This window comes from Puma concolor, chromosome A3, assembly GCF_028749965.1.
Source record: "Puma concolor isolate L17-30 chromosome A3, mPumCon1.1.hap2, whole genome shotgun sequence".
Lineage (NCBI taxonomy): Eukaryota > Metazoa > Chordata > Mammalia > Carnivora > Felidae > Puma > Puma concolor.
Window position 1 is genome coordinate 82,903,766 of NC_141669.1, and position 19,840 is coordinate 82,923,605.

The 19,840-nt window shown below is 40.5% G+C and overlaps 1 protein-coding gene across 50 annotated transcripts in view; it reads left to right on the top strand.

The window, feature by feature from the left end:
* Positions 1-19,840, top strand: part of MAP4K4 (mitogen-activated protein kinase kinase kinase kinase 4) — a 194,894-nt gene that overhangs the window by 74,144 nt on the left and 100,910 nt on the right. For all 50 annotated transcript variants that reach the window (XM_086701357.1, XM_086701359.1, XM_086701368.1 and 47 more), the window contains exon 3: positions 9,700-9,756. In XM_086701357.1, coding sequence (XP_086557483.1) covers positions 9,700-9,756 — 57 coding nt within the window. The remainder of the gene's footprint in view (positions 1-9,699; positions 9,757-19,840) is intronic.

The following is a 19,840-nucleotide window of genomic DNA, read 5'->3' on the forward strand; positions in this document are numbered from 1 at the left end:
TGTGTACCATACCATGGGGCTACTCTGCCTCCTTTGAAAGGAGCACTGTCCTTTTTAATGCAGCTTCACCAGGTGTTTTAAAAAGCAGCTGTCCTTTCTTCCCAGCTTACTTACTGCCCAGCCAAATCCCTCTCCTGCTTTGAAGGAATTATGCATAAGCTCTCATGGCAGTATTTCTTTTTTTGCACTCTTTCATGTATATGTTCATCCAAATTGTCTCCACTTCTCAACATGAAGGTGCTTTTTGCTCCTTTGCTAGCTCACCTGACTGGAACTTGCTTGCTATCTGGCCAACACCCCTTCTACCCCAGTTCTGTTCTAGAACACATCCAAAAATGACAGAGCAAGCATACAGAACCCAAGTGACTGGGCCTTCTTCAGAGGAGTCAGAATATTACAGCCTTACGTAACGTTCCCTGAGGCTGTCACTTAATTACAAGGACAGGATAGTAATTGATGTTCATAATGATTTCCCTGAGCCATTAAAGAAAATTACTTTATTTATTTAAAAAAATTTTTTTTAATGTTTACTTATCTTTGAGAGACAGAGCACTAGCAGGGGAGGGGCAGAGCGAGAGGGAGACACAGAATCTGAAGCAGGCTCCAGGCTCTGAGCTGTCAGCACAGAGCCCGATACGGGGCTTGAGCTCACGAACTGTGAGATCATGACCTGAGCCGAAGCCGGATGCTTAACCGACTGAGCCAGCCAGGCGCCCCAAGAAAAGTTACTTTAATGTACTCAAGATTTCCATTCAGATTGGGCTCTCAAAGAAAAAAGATGTAAGCGTCAGAATGACTCATTTATTGGGGATTGGGCACTAGGTAAAAGTTTTTACATGCTGTTTATTTTGACTATGATTCTTAGTGGAAGTTAAGTCTGTACATTCTCTGCTACTGAGGCATAATTTTCCTTAAAGGGATTGTTGTTCCAGATAAGATAGGTCCAACCTAAGAAAGGTATAATTCTATATTGAGGTCTTTAATTTTAAACTCTTGAGGGAATAGAAATTGCACTGTCTTCTTATTAAATTGCAAGTCTGCACTGATGTTATAACGTACATATTCCTGTGCTTTCTCTGCCTTCCTGCTCATCCATAGCCTGATCATGGAAGGGAGGAAGAGGCAGATAAACAGTTACTAAAGTGAGAAATATTAGTTACAAGCATGAGATGTGCAACAGTACAACCCTGCTCACCTCACACCAGTTAGGCTTTGGAGGAGTGTGATGGGAAAAGCAGGTGTTGGTGGGGTCATGTTGCCATTATTCCTGCTCTGTTGTAAGGAGGGTTTTGAAGACTGAGGTGTTTCTTGAAGTGTTCTGAGCTGTCTCTTTCAAGTTAATTATGTGGTTCCTTATCTTAAATGGCTCACAGGGTGCTGTCTGGGTAACATGCCTCCCCACTTTGGTTGAATTTTGAAATTTTCACAGACACTTCCTAGAAAAGAGCACTGAGGAGTGGGGCCTGTGGTTTGAGGTTTATGAAACAGAACCAGTGAAACTGGTCTTTGCCTTTGGAGGTGGATAGATGTAGAACCTTAGAGTGGTAAGTGGATTGATTGCCCAGTGCAGGCCTCATGCCATTCACCATGTGGTCATGTGGGTTCATATTTGGCATTTAAAATAAGGAAATCTAAGGGGGAACATGTTGGAATTAAAAATTTTTTTAATCTTTTTTTTTTTTTTTTAGAGCAGTTTTAGGTTCACAGCAAAATTGAGAGGAAGGTACTGAGATTTCTATATACATTGCTCCCGCATGTACATAACCACCCCCATTATGATAGCCTGCACCAGAGTGGCACATTTTCTTTCTTTCTTTTTTTTACAGTTGATGAATTGACATGTCAGAGTCCATAGTTTACAGTAAGGTTGCTCTTGGTGTTGTTCTGTGGGTTTGGACAAATGTATAATGACTTGTATCCATCATTATGGTGTAGTACAGATTAGGCTCACTGCCCTAAAATCCTCTGTGCTCCGCCTGTGCACCCCTCCTTCCCCTGTTCAGTTTTTAAATTGAACTATGTGTGATGTGAGTAAGACATCTTGGGGAGAGAATTGACACACTGGGGACTTGGCCTCACTAGTGTGTGTCCTCCTTGCTCTCTGGGTGTACTTTCTTGACTATTAAATCAGCTAGTTTGTTAACTAGGCTTGCCAGTCCTTTGAGCTCCTGAACATTTCAGAACAGAAGTTCTGTGTTTTTATTATAAACATAATTGTCACTTCTTAGAATTTACTTATTTTTTAAAAAATCTTCAAGTTTATTTTGAGAGAGAGAGAGAATGCAGGTGGAGGAGGGGCAGAGAGAGAGAGAGAGTGAGAGAGAGAATCCCCAGCAGTCTCCACACTGTCAGCGCAAAGCCAGATGTGGGGCTTGAACTCCCAAACTGTGAGATCATGACCTGAGCTGAAGTCAGATGCTTAACTGACTGAGCCATCCAGGCACCCTGAATTTATAAATCTAACCTTCACACATCAAAACCCCTAGCTAAGATGATGAGTGCATATGTTACTGTCAGTAAATACTGTATAGTCCAAAAAGGATATGAGAACGTGAATTTGGGCTTTTTAATACAAGCTTGGAAAAGTGATTTCCAAACTTCAGAACTCATAAGAATCACTAGAGACTGGCTCTTAAAAAGTCACGATTTCCTGTATCCCACTTATGGAATTCTCATGAATGGAGCCTGAAACTCTACACATCATGGGTGAAAGTGATTTTTGTAATTGAATTTTACATGCTTAAAAAAAAGACTTAACATCTCTCTTTCCCACAAGAAACCTCTTATACCTAAGATGTTACATCTGCATACCAACAAAACACCACTAAAAAACATTAAGATCAAGTAACAGCATCCAAGTTGGCTAGGGAATGAGGAGCAGCCCCTTCTGCAGCCAGCACACGCATCACCCCATGATGGAATGTCCCCTTCCCGACTCAGTTAGATTGGCATCTTCTTGGTCCAGTGCAGTGTATGAAACCCCCCTTTTAAGGTCCTTGCATGTTTGGAGGGAGGTGATGCAGTTTGTGACACAGCTTCTAGTCCTGGGTGAGTCACTGAGTTCTCCCTCTTTCTTCTGGCCTGGGATTTGGACTATTTGTAGTTCAGATCTTAAGGGGTCCACATCTTGGTGATCTTCAAGAGCATTAGGACAATCCTTAAAGGCCCCACTACAGCTTCTGTGGTGGGTCTACACTACTAGCCTCACAGCAATGGTCCCCTTAACATTAGTACCTTTTGCACCTCGTACCATGGCAGAGCAATTTGTGTCACACTGTCCTGTTTCCTAAGTGTTTCTGATACAGAGTACAGTGTTTCTCTGTCACAATGTTAATGTCCCTTCTTGTGGATGTTTTTTTTAACACCCCTCTAAATTATAAGCTCCCTGAAGGCGGATCCAGTGTTTTATCTCCCCTGGGAGTGTATAGGGCATGTCTTGAGCACTGGTTAAATATAGTCAGTCTTCAGTTTACTGAGCATTGATAGGTTTTACTATTAAGCAAATAGAAAGCCAGTATCAGGAAGTTAATCTCTGAAGTTTATGTTTCAGGTTAAACTCAGCAGAAAGGAAAAACATTCTGATCTCCAGTATTTATTGAAAGAAAATTTATGGTGAGATAAAGGAAGGAAAAACAAAAGGCTGTTATCAGTTTTAGAAAGCCATGGATGAGGCACTCTGAATGTGCTTACATATGCCTTCAGATTCCCTAAAGAATTCCTTTGGGATGTTCTTTTGTTGACTTTTTCTGATTAATCACAGGAGAGAAAAGGCCAGGAATTGAGAGTAAGTTTTCATTATTGGTTACTACATCCCCAGGTTTGATTATAATCACTTACAATATTTGTGTATAGAATAGTATACTTGGCAGCTCGTATGGAAGTTGGTTTAATAGGGCGTTTGTGGTCCTTTCTGTTTTGAAGTTTACAGCCTGGTATAGGGTACAAGTCTGGGTGTGAATCTTAATCTGATTAACTTAACCCTCTCAAAGCTTCAGTTTCTCTATGAGGTGGGGACGTCGGCACATACATATGTTGGGTTGTATCAGGAGTAAATGAAAATGCATAGGAAGCACTTTGTTCACTACATGCCCTAAGAGTGGGAGCATCCCGGTGCCTTGTGTCCTGTTCTTACAGTCCTATATCTAGTATTAGAATGCTACCCAGGTGTCACAAGGGCCATGCTTGCTGTAGTTCAGGCTGTCAGTGTGCACTCTTGGGTTGTGGAGAAGAGAAAATATTTATTGTTCCTGAATTGTGTTTACTTACCTTTTAAAGTGTCATAAACCTAATAGAATTTTCCTTCTAATAGTCTGTCCACTTTCTCAGGCTGAATGAGTACAAAAGCTTTATGATTCTGTGCAGAAAGATGAGATTTAAGTAGGAAGCTCTGTGAGCAGAAAAGGAGCTGCTAAGTTGCAGTGCACGTCCTTGTTCAGGTCTGAGGTACTGGTGCCATACAATGACAAGGGTATGTGAGGGATGATTGGTGTCTCAGCAGCAGCATGACCATCCCCTAGGATAGGAGCCCTGAGTAAAGGACTCAGGCTTTCATTTCTTTGATTCAGTCACACTCCCTCTAAGTTTCCTCCTGTGACCAGAGTTTGTCTCTCAATAAACATATGTATTCATCAAACGTATTTTAATGGAGTCACCTGGGGTCTAGGTAAAGATTATGCAGCATGAGTTAGTTACCTGTTATTTGGTGATATGCCATCTTTTTCCTCTTGGGATTTAAAAGCTTCCCTTGACTGAATGCTGATCTTCTGCCGCTAGGTTCCTCATTGTGGGTTAGGGACAGACTTCCTTCAGTAGAGGCAGACAGACAGGCTGTCACAGTGCCCTTGCATTTTAAAATCTTGTGGTGTGTATGTATATGTATTTTTGTTGGAACATGTATCATTAATGTAATGCATATTTGCAGATACAAGGTGGCAATTTTGACTCTCTTAGAATCATGAAAGAGAGTCAGAAATTAGGGCATTTTCCTTAGCTTGGATGTCTGCCAAGAATAGTTTGAATTTTCCTTTTGAAAAAAGAAACATTCGTTTTCCCCATTTACAGACCAAAAATGAATCAAATGCCTTGAACTTTGCTTTACTGAAGGGGATAGGTCTGGTTAGTGTGAGCCAGTCTGACTTTGTGTGAAATAATATTTATTGCAATAGCAATTTTAATTCCAAATCTTGCTAATAACCCTTTGAGGGCATTGAGGGGAAATAATTTAAGCTGTTTCTTTAAAAACAAAAAACCTCAATTGCAGGAATTTGACAAGTTGGTAGAAATGGTGAGTCCATCCCTCACATTTTATATAATTGTTGTAGAAAGGAAATTCTGCTACCGTTGTGTCTTGGGCAGCAGAATAATAAAACTCACCTTAGAGTTCTTCATCTGTCAGTAAGATAATGAATGACCTGCTTTGTTGGCCCTCATAAAGTTTTTTAGAAGCTACTAAGAAAATAGTTTATTGAATAGTATTTGGGGGCTTTTCTTCATTGGATGTCTCATTAGTGCATTAATGTTTACATGGTGCCTCATAAATAAAGCCAGGGGCCTTTAGTCTCTTCCTCCTGGCATTTTATAACACTGGATGGGACACCGTGTCCAAGAAATGCAGACAATAGGACAAAAGAGTCAAGTTTATAAATGGATGTTAGGTAGGTATATTTAATACTGACCAAGTCATATACTGGGGTGTTTTAAGAGTGGATGATAGGGGTGCCTGGGTGGCTCAGTCAGTTAAGCGTCCGACTTCAGCCAGGTCACGATCTCGCGGTCCGTGAGTTCGAGCCCCGCGTCGGGCTCTGGGCTGATGGCTCAGAGCCTGGAGCCTGCTTACGTTAAAAAAAAAAAAAAAAAAAAAAAAAAAAAGAGTGGATGATACAATGTAAGGGTCCTGTTACTAGTAAGTTCCAAATCTCTCCATGCACAGGCTAGGCATTTTAGTGACAGACACAATTCTGGATTCAGACTCAGGTGAAGGAAAGTGGTCATATTGGTCATCTTCAGGGAGCAGACTACATGAAGCAGCCTTTAAGAGACGGTATAGAGGTCAGCGTGGAATGCTATAGTAGATGCTATAGTAGCCTCAAACTTCAGTGAAATAATGCTTTTTCTTGTATTCTTGAGTCCCCAGCACAAGGCAGTTGGTTATGATTATGTGTATTTTCTCTTCCTATACCACTGAGGGCCATTTGTTACACTCTCGAGTGATGCCAAGGGAACATGGGTAGGGCTTCTCTGATGGGTGGGGGCATCTGACTTTTGGAGACTTAAGCTTATAGCTGAGCTACCCTAAGCGGGTGACTGTATTCTCTCTTGGTTAATACTGAGTAAATCACAGACAAATTTTTATCCTTTCAAACAACTCTTCCTATGACCTCCTTAGCACACAATTACATGCATATAGATGTTTAGTACATTCAGCCCCAGCTGTAGTTTTTCTCCTGGGACTGTTAGGCTCACAATTTTGGTTCTTTTAAGCAAAGATGATCCATCTGAGTAGGTAATTATTTGTTTCAAATTTAGAGGTTGTCTTTTTGTTTGTTTCTTTTAAAAAAATAGAGAAGTATATTACTTTAGCACCCCACTGCCTTTCCTCATATTGGCCATGCCTTTTGAAAATGAGAAATGGGCCTAACTTGACTAGGTAAGGTAGTTGCAAGGTGAATTAAGAGAAAAGGTTAGCATGGGCCTCTGGTGAAAGTGTAGAGAGGAAGACTGTCATGCGAGAGTCCACTATATGCCAGATACGATGGCAAGGGTTTTATGTATTGTATGCACTTTATTTATAACCTGTCTATTCTAAAAAGAACATTGGGATCCTCCAGTGATCCTAGGAAGCTTGTCAAAGTTAAGCAGCTTTCCCAAGGAAATGTAGTAATGAAGTGGTAGCAGAAAAATGAAAGCCCAATGCTGCCAGAGTCTCAAATTTCATTTCTTTCAGTGTTGTCTTGTTTCTTGAAAAGGAGGGAGACAGAATTCTTGGACAGTTTTCTGATTTCAATTTCAATTTAAAATGGACCTAATTTTGGAAGACCTGGTATGTGTTAATGAAGACTAGTGCCTTTGTGTGGTCCACCTTCTGACACAAATAATTGATTAGTTGTTAGGTCCTGATTCTCTAATCCCTTAGTAGGGGAAACTCAAGTTCTTGGTAAAGCAAATACTAAGTGAATTCATAACTCTTAAGGTTTTATGCCACTGTCAGACTGCTAAGTCTTTTTTTTTCTTTTTTAAAAAATGTTTATTTGAAAGAGAGAGGTAGAGCACATGAGCAGGGAAGGGACAGAGAAGAGAGAGAGAGGGAGAGAGAGAGAATCCCAAGCAGGCTTAGCGCTGTCAGCACAGAGCCTAGTGCAGGGTTTGATCTCACAAATCGTGAGATCACGATCTGAGCCGAAATCAAGAGTTGGACACTTAACCGACTGAGCCATCCAGGCGCCCCTGCACTATAGTTATTCTTCATGATAAACCTGTGAGTTGAGCATCACTCTTACCCCTTTTCTACAGACAGGAGACTGAGGCACTGTTATGTTACAGAGTGGAGGACATGAGGTATGGACACAGTCTTGATGCTGGAGTCCATACTCTGGATCACTATCCTGTAGCTTTAGGATCTTGCCAATGCCCAAGACATGAAGGACAACTAAGTTTCCTGTGTGTTAATGCTTAGCACAGAGCTGGGGTTACAGAACTTTTAAAAACGACTGAGGTTAGGGGAACCTGGGTGGCCAAGTCAAACATCTGACTCTTAATTTCAGCTCAGGTCATGATCTTTTGTTTTGTGGGATTGAGCCCCATGATGGGCTCTGTGTGGACAGCCCCAGGGCTACTTGGGATTCTCTCCGTCTCTGTCTGTCCCTCATCCACTAGTGTGCACACTCTCTCTTTGAAAATAAATAAACATTAAAAAAAAAAAAGACTGAAGTTATAGATCCTATGACACACATAGGCAAAAATTTTACATAAGTGATTCAGGAATGGACACTATCAAAAGATACTGAATCTTGGACAGACAGGTAGTAAAAGGTGGCAGTCAAATCAGAAATATAGGAGCCCATTTAATGTTCATAAATTAGAACTTTCTTGACACAATTGTATTCCATGCCGAGCATCTCTGAGATGGAGCTTCTATAGATGTTACATGACTTCTTAGATCATTTTGTGTGCCTATGGTAACATACATATAGGGCAGCATTTTTATTCAGGATTGTGGGTTACATCGCTTTTAATGCAGAAAGAGTGCCAGACTGTGGAGCAGAACTGTGTGAGAATGCTGGGGAAGGTGTCTAATGGGGTACTGACACAGCAGCTGAGGTAGCGGTTCAGATCTTTTGAGGCTGAGTATGCTGGAAGAGCATGCTGGTGGAATGGTAGCTGGGAAATGGCGGAAAGGGCAGGAGGTGTTGTTTCTTGGATCATGGACCAATGTGGGATAACCCTTCTTGTCTCAGAAGCAGAACTTGAGACTAAACTGCAGGTGTATGTGTTGTGGCAAGTGGTGTCCCCACTTTTGAAGACCAGGAAGGTAGTTCACTTTGGAGGAAGGTGGTGATGTCTGCGGATTGGTGAGAGTTGGGTTGAGGTTCTTGGCCTATGGATTTTGTCCTAGTTTCCTGTATGTTGTTATTGTGCACTTACTGCTCATGAACTGCTCTGCCATTGCAGGAATCCATGGTGTCCCAACCACATACTGTTGAGATGTAATTGTAATACAGTGTCATTTTCATGGAGTCGTTTTGTCCTAGATGTAACTTGAGTTCCTGGGTAAGCTTTCCAGACTAAATGGAGAGCTTCCCTCAAGTTTCAAGTTCTAAAGTTCCTAACTGTTCATCATGAGACCACAAGAGAGACAGGCTCTTGGGAAATATGGGGACATTCTTTGTGTTTTACATTTGTTGCAGACCATTGTTCATAACGCCCTGAAGTAGATCATGCTCAGGATATCTGGGTAGCTCTATGTTACTCGCCGGAGAAAAGGCCGGCAGAGCACTGCAAAGAGTGGATGGAGAAGCACAGGACTGACAGGAATTAAATCCATTCCTGTTCATCTGGGTGAGAGGAGAATGACCTCACATTGGTTTAAAATGCCAGGGATAGAAATAGTGGGTTTTAGGTCCTAAGTCAGGAATTATACTATAGCTGTAAGAAAGCACTCTCTGTTTCTGCATCATCCCTATCTCCCTCTGTTCTGGGTAATTATTTTCCAACGTCTCTACCTTGGGACTGCAGGAAAGCTTCAAAGAAGACTCTTAGTATTACTTTCATAAAATCAAGTAATGGGTCTTGAGAGTATACTGGGGAAAAATGACTTTTCCATTTTTTGACAGTAAATACCTAGAGGTTTTTTGGGTCATTTCATTCTTGCAGGATGTTAAGAAAGAAAAAGTGACTATCCTGTTGTATAGAAGAAAATACTAAGTTGCTTAGATTGAGAGGTAATGATATGTAAATTGAACCCAAGACAGAAAGAAGGAATTGATGCTTTATCAAAACTCAGTTTGTTCTACTACTTGTTTATTAAGTGTGGTTCATTGGTATTACAAACCGTATTGTTCTATTGGAGAGCATGGGACTAATTTCATTATCACTTTTGAGAAAAATTACAAAAGAGATGATGCATTGAAACTTCAGCCATTCTGTTGTAATGATCATGCAAAACAGTGGTGCCAATTGTGTTTCTTTTTTTCTGTTTTTCAGGGTCGACATGTTAAAACTGGTCAGCTGGCGGCCATCAAAGTTATGGATGTCACTGAGGTAAGATTGAGGCACAAATCTATCTATCTATGTATCTATCTATCTATCTATCTATATCTATTTATGTTTTTATTAAAAAAATTTTTTAAGTTTATTTTTGAGAGAGAGAGAGAGAGCACAAGTGGGGGAGGGACAGAGAGAGAGACACACACACACACACAGAATCCAAAGCAGGCTCCAGGTTCTGTGCTGACAGCTCAGACGTGGGGCTCAAATTCACTAACTGTGAGATCATGACTTGAGCCAAAGTCAGGTACTCAACTGACTGAGCCACCTAGTCGCCCCTTAAAAAAAAAATTTTTTTTTTTTTTTAATTTTTTTTTTTTCTTTTCAACGTTTTTATTTATTTTTGGGACAGAGAGAGACAGAGCATGAACGGGGGAGGGGCAGAGAGAGAGGGAGACACAGAATCGGAAACAGGCTCCAGGCTCTGAGCCATCAGCCCAGAGCCTGACGCGGGGCTCGAACTCACGGACCGCGAGATCATGACCTGGCTGAAGTCGGACGCTTAACCGACTGCGCCACCCAGGCGCCCCCAAAAAAATTTTTTTTAATGTTTACTTATTTTTGAGAGAAAGAGAGAGTGAGAGTGGAGGAGGGGCAGAGAGACCGGGAGACACAGAATCTGAAGCAGGATCCAGGCTCTGAGCTGTCAGCACCAGAGCCCGACACGGCTCGAACTCACGAACTGTGAGATCATGACCTGAGCCTAAGTCAGATGCTTAACTGACTGAGCTACCCACGTGCCCTGAGGCACAGATATTTTTAAAGAAATCATTATATAAAAGACAAGATTCCCCTGTCCCTCCAACCCCCATTGTAAGAGTATTGTTCTGTTTGTAGAATCGATCTTGAACAAATTACCCCCCTGTGACATTGTGGGTTTATAAGGTCCAGCAGACTAGTTGGTTTAAATTGTTGCAGATGGTCCCCAAGTAACTAGGAATCAGTAGCATTTTCTTAAAAAAAAAAGGGGGGGGGTGATGTCATCCTTGGCAACTTAATGGACCATAATTGGAAACATCTCTAATGGAAAAGAAAGATTTGAGAAGGGATCATGGAGGTCACATGAATAGGGAGATTGAGGGGTGTGGGGTAGGGGAAAAGCTTCTCTAGGGTATTAGGCCACATTTGGGCCATTTCTTTTATTTTTAACATGGGGAAAGAAAACAGATCCAGCCAAGTTCCCAGAGGTTTGAAAACAGAAACATCTGCTAGAATGCTGAGCAGATTGTTGGCAAAATTTAGTAGCAAAAAATAGTTCTTGAAATGGTCACATGAGGATTTACTCTGTAGCTTTAGATGGGAAAGAGGAGAGTTTAACTCAGACAAAAAGTAAGTGTATGTGTTCTTGTGTGTGTGGATGTATATATATGCATAAGTCTATATTTAATTTTTAAAGATAACCCTAGATTGTAGTGAACTAAATCCATCTTACTTTAAATTATTTTTATCTGAAATTTTACTTTTCATTCTTGTGATTGCTTCTGACTTGCCTAATTGTAAATGAAATTTACCATCATAACATCACAGATTCTAGAGTTAGCCAGCAGCTGTGGGGATTTGGGATATCTTTAAATCAAGTCATATCTCCAAATCTGGGGTTGATCTAGGGAGACAATGGCTAAACTGATCTCAGGTGTGCGATATTGAGTATTGTAAAGAGGTTTCCTCCTCAGCCCTATTCTCTCTTTGGTCTCTAAGAACATGCTTATCTCCACTATAAATATTTGTTAGTAAGAATAAGAAAATATTGTTGTCTGTGGACTACGGGACATTTGAAGACGTAACATTTTATGAGATGGCTGCTCTTTTTCTGTCAAAGAAAATACTGAAGACTTTATAATGAAAAAGTACCCGTGGACTATTCTCTTGCTAGAGTGACCCTATCTTGGTGTACATCTTAGGGGGAAATTGGATGCTTTCCAGTTAAATGTTATTTTTAAGATTATAGAGTGGTGAAAGGAGCAGAAATTCTAACTTAACTGTAATTTAAATACAATAGTCAAGTTATTTATGAAGTACCCTCTGTGAATGGAATGATGGATGGCACCTTCCTGTCAAGCATCCGTTCCTGCTATTGTGCATGTTGCCGGTGCTGCACTGGGAAATGGGGTAGCCAAAGCCTATACTTTTTGGCGTTTGTTAACATACTTCCTGATTTGTGTACGAGCAGACAAGGTGCCATTTTAAATGTAAGCTTTTGGAATTTTACGAAGCACTTTGAAAGTCCTCAGGATTGTGTTTCTTTCCTCACTTCAGCCTGTGCTGCTCTGGCTGACAGAGCTTTTGTCACCAGCCAGGCTGTGCTCCCTTCCTCATCTTCTCTGTAGAGATCCTCTTCCTCTAAGCTCAACTCTGATTATAACTGTGCAATATGTGAACACTCTTTTAAAAAAGGTGTAAAATATAGGAAAATACATTTTTTAAATGTTTATTATTTATTTTTGAGAGAGACAGAGTGCGAGTGGGGGAGGGGCAGAGAGAAAGGGAGACATAGAATCCAACATGGGGCTTGAACCCATGAACTGTGAGATCATCACCTGAGCCAAAATTGGACACTTAACTGACTGAGCCACACAGGCGCCCCTATAGGAAAATATTTTTAAAAGTTAAATCCTTATTTACTACCTTACAATAACCACTATTGGTGCTTTGGTTTGTTTTACTCATCTTTTATAAGCATGGCTATGAAATACATATCTATGTGTGTAATAGATGCTTTTGTATTCTACTTTTGAATTGTATACAAAAGGTACTTCCATGCCTGTAAAACCAGGCAATGTTGGACAAATGCATTTTCAGGACTCCTTTAAAAATAATTATACAGAACCCATGTATTCAGGTAAAATGAAAACCAGATGGTGAGTCTTCAGGACAAATACAAACCCAATCAGCCATTTACCATATTGGCATCTCAGTAATGTTTCTTGTGTGTTGTTTTCATACAGTGACCTCTGTGCTATAACTTGGGGCACAGTCAGGGCTCAGAGCAAGTAGTGATTATGGATAGAGGATGTCATGCAGCTGGCACCCTGGAAAACATGCCCTTGCTACTCCTCACATCAAGAACTTCCTAGCTCTTGTAAAGTTTTGGGCATTGGCCTAGGGGGGATGTGGGAGCAGGCTGGCATGAGGGGGAATTTGCAGCTGAATTTTCTGGTTTCAGCTCCAGCAGGAGGGGCTGTTGGAGTGGTCCTTTTGATGAGAGCAGGCTTCTGTATGGTTTCTTTCTGTCTTTCTTTTTTTAAGTTTATTTATTTACTTTGTGTGGGGAGAGGGGGAGGGACAAAGAGAGAGGGAGAGAGAGAATCCCAAGCAGACTGTGCACTGTCAGTGCAGACCCCAAGGTGAGACTCGAACTGAGGAACTGTGAGATCATGAGCTGAGCTGAAATCAGGAGTCTGACGCTCAACACACTGAGCCACCCAGATGCCTCTGTATGATTTCTGACTTCTACTCCATTTCTACTCAGGAGCAGAAAGTGTGAATGCTTATTCTTCAGGAAAACAATAGATTTGTCCTGACTCTTGAGCCTCTTCCTTAGGTGAAATTGAGAGGCAGTTACCAGGGTACTAGTTATTCCTCAGGCTCAGAAGGCCAGAAAAGTAGTAGGTGTGGGGAGGTAAATGGTCTAGCTGCTCTTCTCCCCAGCTGTCAGCTGTTGGCATCCCTGAATGAATGTGCTCTAGGCTGGCTGCACTGAGTCCCTGTCACCTCTGTACTTGATTTTGTGATCCTGGACAACTGAGCCAACTGAGAATTCAGATTGCATCCTGAGGTGAAGCAAAGGTACTGTGTAGGAATGTGAGGGACCTGGATGGAAGGTGTTTATTTGTAGAAGATGTACAGATCTCTCTGTATTTCTTCTCTTCTCAGACTTTAACAATCTTAAGAATTGACTATCTTTAGGGTTTTGAAGGGCTTTTTTTAAAGAAAGCTTATCATTTCTCAGATTGGTTGTGGGAAGGTTTAAGAGCAGGTTAAGGATATGTTCAAACTGGAGAAGACCAGGACATGAGATCTATAATGTGGTGTTTTTGTTTTTGAGGTAGTTATAGATTTGAAGAATTTGCAGAAAATTACATAGGGAGTATATAGGGAGGTCCCATGTATCATTCACCCAGTTTTCCCCAGTGGTAACATCTTTATAACTGAAGCCCTTGCACAAAACCAAGCAAGGCAGACAGTTGCTCTCACAACTTAAGGATTTGACCTGGCCTCCAGTGTGTGGTTATAGCAAACAGGCCTGCACCATTACACAGTGTCTGCCTGCATGGCTTAGAACCAGTGCAGGCCACTGGCAGTTGGCACTGATCCACTCCACAGAGTTTGTTTAGAGTTCCCCAGTTTGACATGCACGTATGTGTTTTCAGGGAAACTTGATTGAATTGGTTGTTTGAATTCTTGATAAACCCCTTCTTTTCAGTCCTTGTGTCTTAATTGTTGTTATATGTGAGGGGCTGGTACTTTGTTTCTTGCAGTTTGGGGATATCCCATTATTTTGAGTTAATGCTCTGGAAGATAAAAAGGTGAATTAGCTAGACCAGTAATTCTCAGCTTGGGGTTCATAAACTCTTGGAGTAAGATTTATCTCTGAGAAATAAATTTTATGTTTTCATTTTAGTAATTTCCCCCAAACTTTTTACTATGAAAATGTTCATAATTACAGAACTGTTGAAGGAATGAACACTCTCTCCTTTGCTTAGATTCAATAGTTGTTAACATTTTGTATATGTATTACTTGTGTATTGTTGTGGCACCACAATGACCCCTCACTTGTCCATACCTGAGTGTACTTGTCTTAAAATACAGTCTTCCGGGGCGCCTGGGTGGCGCAGTCGGTTAAGCGTCCGACTTCAGCCAGGTCACGATCTCGCGGTCCGTGAGTTCGAGCCCCACGTCGGGCTCTGGGCTGATGGCTCGGAGCCTGGAGCCTGTTTCCGATTCTGTGTCTCCCTCTCTCTCTGCCCCTCCCCCGTTCATGCTCTGTCTCTCTCTGTCCCAAAAATAATAAACGTTAAAAAAAAAATTTTTTTAAAAAATACAGTCTTCCACATGATCCTAATACCACCTAAAAGAATTAAATAATGCTTTCAGAATTTCTCCTGATGTTCAGTCTGTATTCAGATATCCTCAAGTGTGCCAAAAATGTTTTTACAACCATTTTTTCAAATCCTAGTCCTGCCAAGGTTTGCACATGACATTTGGTTATCTTTTAACTCATTTCTTGTCTTCATCCATTCCTCTGTGTCCTCCTGGCCCCTCCCATTCTTTTCCCTCCCAGGTATCTGATGTTCACTCAAGTTTGAAAACGCTTACTTTAACGGAATCTTAGGAAAGAAGCCACCCCCGCATATTTACGAGGGAAGATTTCTAGCTCAGAGACACTGGCACCTCTTGCTCAGGAGTACATTGCTAGTTAGATTACAGAGATTAAAACCCAGATCCTTGATTCTCAGTGAGCCTTTGAAAGTAGTCACAGTTTTAAACATTTGGTTCTGAGTAGGCTTGTAGAAAGACCTGATTTGATCTGGACCTTAAAGAATGAATGGATCTTGACCATTTTTCTCCTTTCCAAAGTTTTTTTTAGCAGATCACCCAGAGCAGACTGTTTTTTTTTTTTTTTTTTTTTTTGTCTTAGGATCAAAATGTTTGTGGTTGGTAGTTGTGACTTATTCCTTAGAGGACAGGAAGATGTCGGGCCTGATGCCCATTTTGGGACAAGAAGCCAGCCTGCAGATTTTATTGAGTACCCTCTGTATTCTTGCACTGTGTTCTAGGGATGTGAGAATAAAAGGTATGTAAAAACACAGCCTTGCCTGGAATAGCCAGTAAAAACCTAGCCTCTGCCTATCATCAAATTGAAGAGGCAAGAGCCACAGAAACAGCCCAATGCAAAGCAGCATAGATCATATCTGGTAGGTAGAACAGTGTTTGAGCACCATCTGAGCTAGGTCCATGAAAGAGGAACAGGACAAATTTCTTGCTCTTAAGGAGTTCATGCTCTGACAGTAGGGAGCAAAACAAACTTACTCCAGTGACAAAGCAAGGCCCTGTCAGGCTTGACAATTTTCTCTCTTTTCATTTGGAGGGGAGCACAATGTAATGAATGTGCTGTTCTTGTCTAGACTGAACATAAGAACAAAAGGAAGCAAGGGAGAGATCTCTGTGGACTGTGTGACCTATTGTTCCATCCTGTTGTTCTTCAGAGTCCAGTTAAATGCTGCAGGCCTTACAGCTTGGTACTGGCTTCTTCCATTTCAGGCAACGGGTGGCACTTTCTCCCTGCCCTTCCATGGCTCTGGCCCATTCACCGTAGCATCGCTCACTGAGGGTTGTCAGGAGAAGCCGCCTGTGCATCAGTGAGACCATGGGCAGCTGTCAGTTTTGACAGCAGTTGTGTGTCCTCCTCTACCTCCCTCCCCCACCCCTGCCCCAGTTAGTCTTTCTTTCTTTGCCTTTACTTTTTACCTTTCTTCACAAGCTACCTTCTGTCTCTTTGCTACTGAGAGAGAAACTGATGTGCCAAGTTTATGGCATGCCAGATTTCTTATCTGGCATTTTCTTACCTTTGATAAGTTCTGACTTAATTTAAATGACCTTGATCCTAGATTGCAATTCCTAATTAGGATTGTTTTCCTTACTCAGCTTTTCTATAGATAAAGATCACAAGTTGTATCTCTTTATTATTATTATTATTATTATTATTATTATTACTATTGTTATTAATACTGGTACAAGTCTGAAGAAAAGCTCTTAAATCGATTAAATTTTGATTTATTTTAATTAAAAAAGCATGACAGTGATTTTGAGAACTAATAGTTCTATCCTTTGTATCCTCAAAGAATACAGTAGTATTTCTCAGCTTTATTTTCATTATCACCTCCTGAAGAAGCCTTTGCAGATATTTTTTCCTAATCACCCTTTGTGAAATTTTAAAACGTCTGTACATCTGTTCATGTACTGTATGTATATCTTTATGCTCTATACATAAAAATGACTTAAGCTTTTTCTCTTCCACCTCCAAAAATCACATTTCACCCCTGTTGGGGAGGAGAATGATACCACCCAAATTGAGAATACCTGGTATAGAATAAGATAAACATATGACCTTAGACAAATGAGCTAGAGTAAGTATTGTGCTATTTCTAGTATTTTCTTTTTTTAAAAAAATTTACCAGATACTAGAACTAAAGTGATAAAGAAGATCTACTAGCTGGGAAAGTATAGAGTGCATGAAGTGCTAACACTTTTTTTTTTTTTTTTTTTTTTGACTTGTGCCAGGCATCGCATTGGGTATGATAAAGGCACTTGCTTGAATTCACATAGCAGACTTTGAGACTGATAGTATCATCCCCTCTTTCTAGAAAGAATGAACAAAGGCTTGGACTTGTATCCAAGCTTTTCTGATTGTAAAGCTTGCTTCTCTTTCTTTTCAATCTATCCTTCTTTCCCCAAAGTAATGTGGAGGGCAAAGGTTGAACTTCTCAACAAATAGGTAACTGTTGAAGTGTTTTAAAAATAACTGCTGATGGTGATACGACAGTGAAATTTTTTTTTTAATTTTTTTTTTTTCAACGTTTTTTATTTATTTTTGGGACAGAGAGAGACAGAGCATGAATGGGGGAGGGGCAGAGAGAGAGGGAGACACAGAATCGGAAACAGGCTCCAGGCTCCGAGCCATCAGCCCAGAGCCTGACGCGGGGCTCGAACTCACAGACCGCGAGATCATGACCTGGCTGAAGTCGGACGCTTAACCGACTACGCCACCCAGGCGCCCCGACAGTGAAATTTTTTAAAGGATTAGTTTTTGTTTTTTGTCAGAGATAGAATGTGTTTCTATCTTGGATTAATTCGTTCTAACTTAAGAATGCAACTGGATTTTACAAAATACCAAAATTCTTCGTTCTTATCTATTTAATAGGTAAATAAGCAAAGGAAGATTAAAACTAGGTCAGCTGTATACCTCAAATGTTTTGTCTTTCATTTTGAAAAGCCTTCATTTTATTTATGGATGACAATAGTTGATACCCAGAAAGGCAGTTGACCTGGTTTCATAGCTTGTTGCCAGAATAGCATCCCAGTCTTCTTTTCATTGCCCTGAGGTATCTCTAGTTCACATTAGGAGCATAGTATAGTACTGTTCTGTAGTTGTCTTCTAATGTAGTAGCCAGTAACAAGTTGCCATGCCTTGTGAGTTGTAGGAGCTCAAATCTTTGGTGAATTGTATAGGATGGTCTGTTTTTCGTGGATACTTGGAGAAACTTATAATAGATCTACATTATTGTTTTCATTGTCCAAGAACATTATAGTAATATATTAGAAATAGAGGACTCTTGAAGATATGATCCTATTTTATAGCATTCTCAATTTTTGTAATATTAATAATCATAGATGTTATACATTAGTCATAAATAAGTTAAGATCTGCTCCTCACACTTAAATTTCATCCCTCTAAGGAAAGAAAATAAGAGTGTTTTAAAATTATTAGTGTTTAGAAAGAGTTCGTTTTTGGGTTTTATTTTTAGAATTGCCACTGAACTAATACAAATGATTTATCTTTTTTCTCCTCTTTCCTATGAACATAAATTTGAAACCTATATATATTTTTCAAGGTGAATTTATAGTTTATGAGCCTCATAGAAAGTCCGACTCTGTTATATTTAATAGTCATGTCCTGGCTTTTACCCCAAGACAGTAATAACACCCTTTGTTAGAGTAGGGCCTAGAATGAAATTTAATAAAGCTTTTAGTTTCCTCATCTGTAAAATGAAATAATAATTCCTACTTCATAGGCTTTTGTCAGAATTAGAATTCTAGAATAGATGTAAAGTGTCTAGTATATTAATTTTTTACATAGTAAATGAGGGTTTCTTTATTTTCTTCGCTGGGTTAAAGATACCAAGATAAAATAACTCACTTTTGCTGAAGACTTCTGTTACTCCTGGACTTTGGTTACTATTGTTATTCTCCTTTGATATTCATGACTCTGTTCTTTCTGTATCTTTCACTCCTGAAGGTTTCTGCATCAGGTGGCTTCTTTGTCCCCTCTAGTTATAGGCATCTCTGTCTGGTTCTTGGCGATTGCTTTTGTCCTGCCCTATGAGCAGTTTTCTAGTGCTCTTTTAACGACTGCCTAGGGAATAATTTCCATGCATTCATTTCTTGCTTCTGTTATTCTGTACTAGATTAGAAACTCTTTATAGGAAGCTAACTCTTAGGATTCTCATAGCCCTTCTAGGCTTATGACAGAGCCCTTCACATGGATGATGCTTAGCTTACTTTGCTGTTTCTAAAGAATGTCCTGGCAGTTTTAAAGATTTTTTTAATATTTATTCATCTTTGAGAGAGAGACAGAGACAGAGCACGAGTGGAGGATGGGCAGGAAGAGAGGGAGACACAGAATCCAAAGTAGGCTCCAGGCTCTGAGCCGTCAGCACAGAGCCTGATAGGGAGCTTGAACCCACCATGAACCACAAGATCATGACCTGAACCAAAGTCAGCCTAAGCCTTGAGTCGGACGCATAACCATCTGAGTCACCCAGGTGCCCCTGTCCTGGCAATTTTAATGGAGAATTTCAGAAAGTGTTATGGACATTGACATAAAATATATAAAGATTTCCTCTTGTAAATTAGAGGCAGCTCTTAATAGGTGTGTACTAGTATATTTTTATTGTATTACTGTACTTTAAAATCCTATGTCGGGGCGCCTGGGTGGCGCAGTCGGTTGAGCGTCCGACTTCAGCCAGGTCACGATCTCGCGGTCCGGGAGTTCGAGCCCCGCGTCGGGCTCTGAGCTGATGGCTCAGAGCCTGGAGCCTGTTTCCGATTCTGTGTCTTCCTCTCTCTCTGCCCCTCCCCCGTTCATGCTCTGTCTCTCTCTGTCCCAAAAATAAATAAACGTTGAAAAAAAAAATTTTATAAAATCCTATGTCTTCTCTCTTGCTTTGTGGGATAGTTTTAAAAAGGAACAGAGAAAAATGTCATTCATTCTTACCAAAAATATGACAAAGTACTAATCACTTTGGCCAGATGCAGTTTTGGTTTATTTGGGACTGGAAATGGCAAATGTCAACCATAG